This window comes from Priapulus caudatus, unplaced genomic scaffold (genome assembly GCF_000485595.1).
Source record: "Priapulus caudatus unplaced genomic scaffold, Priapulus_caudatus-5.0.1 Scaffold6064, whole genome shotgun sequence".
Classification (NCBI taxonomy): Eukaryota; Metazoa; Priapulida; class Priapulimorpha; order Priapulimorphida; family Priapulidae; genus Priapulus; species Priapulus caudatus.
In genome coordinates this window covers 3220-6526 of record NW_014583125.1, presented here as the reverse complement: position 1 = coordinate 6526, position 3307 = coordinate 3220, and the positions used below count along the sequence as shown (strand labels likewise).

General features: G+C 45.7%; 1 protein-coding gene across 1 annotated transcript; it reads left to right on the top strand.

Annotated features, from left to right (window-relative positions):
* The first annotated feature begins 248 nt into the window (after positions 1 to 248).
* On the top strand, positions 249 to 2213 carry LOC106820046 (transketolase 1-like). The gene is made up of 2 exons (XM_014824604.1): positions 249 to 1080; positions 2152 to 2213. Exons 1-2 carry the CDS (start codon positions 249 to 251, stop codon positions 2211 to 2213), a joined length of 894 nt encoding a protein of 297 aa, XP_014680090.1.
* Positions 2214 to 3307: the final 1094 nt, after the last annotated feature.

Here is a 3307-nt window from a genome sequence, read left to right as displayed (position 1 = left end):
GTCATGTACCTTTTGATATTCCGGCAGATATTTACGCTGGATGGGACGCAAAAGAAGCAGGTGCAACTGCCGAAGCAGCATGGAATGAGAAGTTCGCAGCTTATGCTGTAGCTTATCCCGCTGAGGCTGCTGAGTTCGAACGCCGTATGGCTGGAGATCTTCCAGCTAATTGGGCAGAGCATGCGGATAAATTTATCGCAGAAGTTAATGAAAAAGCACCAACTCAAGCGACTCGCATCTCTTCAAAGATGTCACTAAATGGCTTTGCTCCCATATTGCCTGAATTCCTTGGTGGTTCAGCGGACTTGACTCCTTCTAACAACACCTTCAACGAATGCAGTGTCAGCATCAACGACCAGCACGGCTCTACTGATATGAACTTCGAAGGCAACTACATCTCTTACGGTGTACGCGAATTCGGCATGTCCGCCATTATGAATGGTCTGACCTTACACGGCGGTCTATTGCCTTACGGTGCAACCTTCTTGATGTTCTCTGAGTACGCGCGTAATGCACTTCGCATGGCAGCATTGATGAAGATTCAAAGCATCTTTGTTTACACCCATGACTCTATCGGTCTAGGTGAAGATGGCCCGACTCATCAAGCCATTGAGCAAATCCCAACACTGCGTATGATTCCTAATATGAGCGTATGGAGAACCTGTGACGCGGTAGAAACAGCCGTTTCATGGAGAGCTGCAATTGAAAAGAAGAATGGCCCTTCTTGCTTGATCTATTCTCGTCAAAACCTAGCACATCAAACACGTTCTGATGAGCAAATCGCCAATATCGCCAAGGGTGGTTACATCCTTAAAGATTCTGACGGCACACCAGAGGTTATCGTTATTGCAACAGGCTCTGAAGTAGACCTAGCGATGCAAGCAGCGGCAGCTTCCGAGAAGAACGTTCGCGTGGTGTCTATGCCATCAACAGATGCCTTTGATGCACAAGATGCGGCTTATAAAGAATCTGTACTTCCAGCAGCGGTTACAGCACGTGTTGCAGTTGAAGCAGCAATACCAGATGGTTGGTACAAGTACGTTGGCTTGAACGGCAAGGTGATCGGCATGACAACCTTCGGTGAGTCTGCCCCAGCGCCTGAGTTATTCAGTACTTTGGCCTTTACCGTTGAAAAATGTTGTTAGGCGCAATCACGAAGTAAGCATAAAATTCAACCCAACAAGGCCTTTGCAGAGAGGTCTTGTTGTAAAAAGCTTGAAACTACTGTCGATGCGAACGGCCTATGTAAGTACTGACCAAAGCCTTCGGGAGCAATGAAAAGAGCACATACAGTGTTTCATCTTCAAAAGATTTATTTTTTATAAAAAATTATTTTTATTCTATTTTTCAGGAGAAAAATTATTGACAATTAAAGTCGGTATTTAACAGATTTGGTCGTATCGTCGCATGGCATTTCGTGCGATTACACTCAGAGTTCCCTAACCTTAAGAAGTTGGTTGGCATCAAACGACCTTCTAGAAAATGACTACCTAGCCTATCATCTTAAGTATGATAGCAGCTCAAGGTCGTTTTCGTCTGGAACAAGTTGACGTTGACGCGTAAACTTCATCAATCGATGGAACACAAAAAATCCGCTTACTGCTGAGCGTAACGCGCTGCTGATCTTAAATGGGAGCGAAGTTGCGCAGACCTCGTTATCGATTAGTCAGCTGGTTTCTATCTAACAGAAGAAAGCTGTCAAAAGCACAACATCGACGCAGGCCGCGAAGAAAGTGTCAATCAGCTCGCTTCTAAGATGCTACGGCCAATCGTTCGTATACGGGTGTTAACCCCACAAACAATTATGGCCAGACAGGCGATCGTTTCTGCGGCCACTCATGTACGACTAACTGCCTAAGCGGCCAATTGCTAAATTGTTTACCACGGAATAAGTGGGCGCATCAAGCGCGGCCTTATGACAACCTTAATTCAGCGCTTAACTACTGCTTCTCAGAAGACGGTTGAGCGGAGCCTCTGTTAAAGAATTGGCGTGTGGTCGTTCTAGTATTCGAAAAGCATCATTCTTCTCTACGGGTTGCTGCTAAAGGCGGTAGGTGTGGTTTGCTTCCTGAATTGAATGGCAAACTAACCGGTATGGCTTTCGCCGTTATTCGCTTCCTGTTGACGTTTCTGGTGTTGATTTAACTATAGAATTAAAACAAGGAAGCATACACATAACGAAGAAATCTGTGCAGAAATCAAAACGCATCTGAGACTGGGCGATATGAGTAAGACGGCTTTCTTACAGCCGATGGAGAAAAGTTGTATCTTCTGAACTTCCGTGGGCATTGGTTTCTCATCCATGTTTGACGCTGGCGCTGGTATTGCATAGATGGCACCGTTCAATCAAGTCTAGTATTGCTTGTAGCTAGATGGCACCTTCATCAAGTTAGTTTCTTGGTACGACAACGAGTACGGTTACACTTGTAATATGCTTCGCTTAGTTGAGCACGTTTCTGCTTAATATAGCGCTTAGCCGAGGTGATTAACATCACCTCATGAAGATTAGCCCGTGTGAAGCATTGCCTCATGCGGGCTACTTCTAAAGCCCTCTGATAAACGCTATTGAGCACCCGTCCTAGCGTTTATCAGATAGCTTTATAATTTTGGCTCCTAAAGTATCCACTTTTCTATAGTGCTTACTTTAGCTTCCTCACCCATTCACTCACGGAGAATCCACATGTCTATCATCAATATGACTGATCTTGATCTTTCTGGTAAGCGCGTTCTAATTCGTCAAGACTTAAACGTACCCATCAAAGATGGCAAGGTAACGTCAGACAAGCGTATTCGTGCATCCCTACCTACGATTGAAACCGCAATCGCAGCAGGTGCTCAAGTTATGATTATGTCGCACTTGGGTCGTCCTACAGAAGGCACACCTGAAGAGCAATATTCTCTAGCGCCTGTTGCGGCACACTTGAGTGGTCTGCTAGGTAAAGAAGTTAAGCTAGTCACTGACTACCTTGAAAACAAGCCAGAGTTAAATAATGGCGAGGTGGTACTACTTGAAAATGTACGCTTCAATCATGGCGAGAAGGCCAACGATGAAGCACTCTCTAAGCAGTACGCCGCCCTATGTGACGTGTATGTGATGGATGCCTTTGGCACAGCTCACCGTGCGCAAGCATCAACTCATGGCGCAGGCCAATTTGCCCCAACAGCAAGCGCTGGCCCATTACTTGCGGGTGAGCTAGAAGCACTTGGTAAAGCATTAGACAATCCAGCACGCCCAATGGTGGCATTGGTGGGTGGTTCTAAGGTTTCAACTAAACTCACCGTACTGAAGTCACTTTCTAAAGTGGTA

What these genes read in the sequence shown, in the direction of transcription:
- LOC106820046 (XM_014824604.1), top strand. Translation starts at nt 249, where the DNA reads ATGTCACTAAATGGCTTTGCTCCCATATTGCCTGAATTCCTTGGTGGT. An exon ending in GATCGGCATGACAACCTTCG is followed by an intron (nt 1,081 to 2,151) that starts GTGAGTCTGCCC and finishes ATTTAACTATAG; the next exon opens with AATTAAAACAAGGAAGCATA.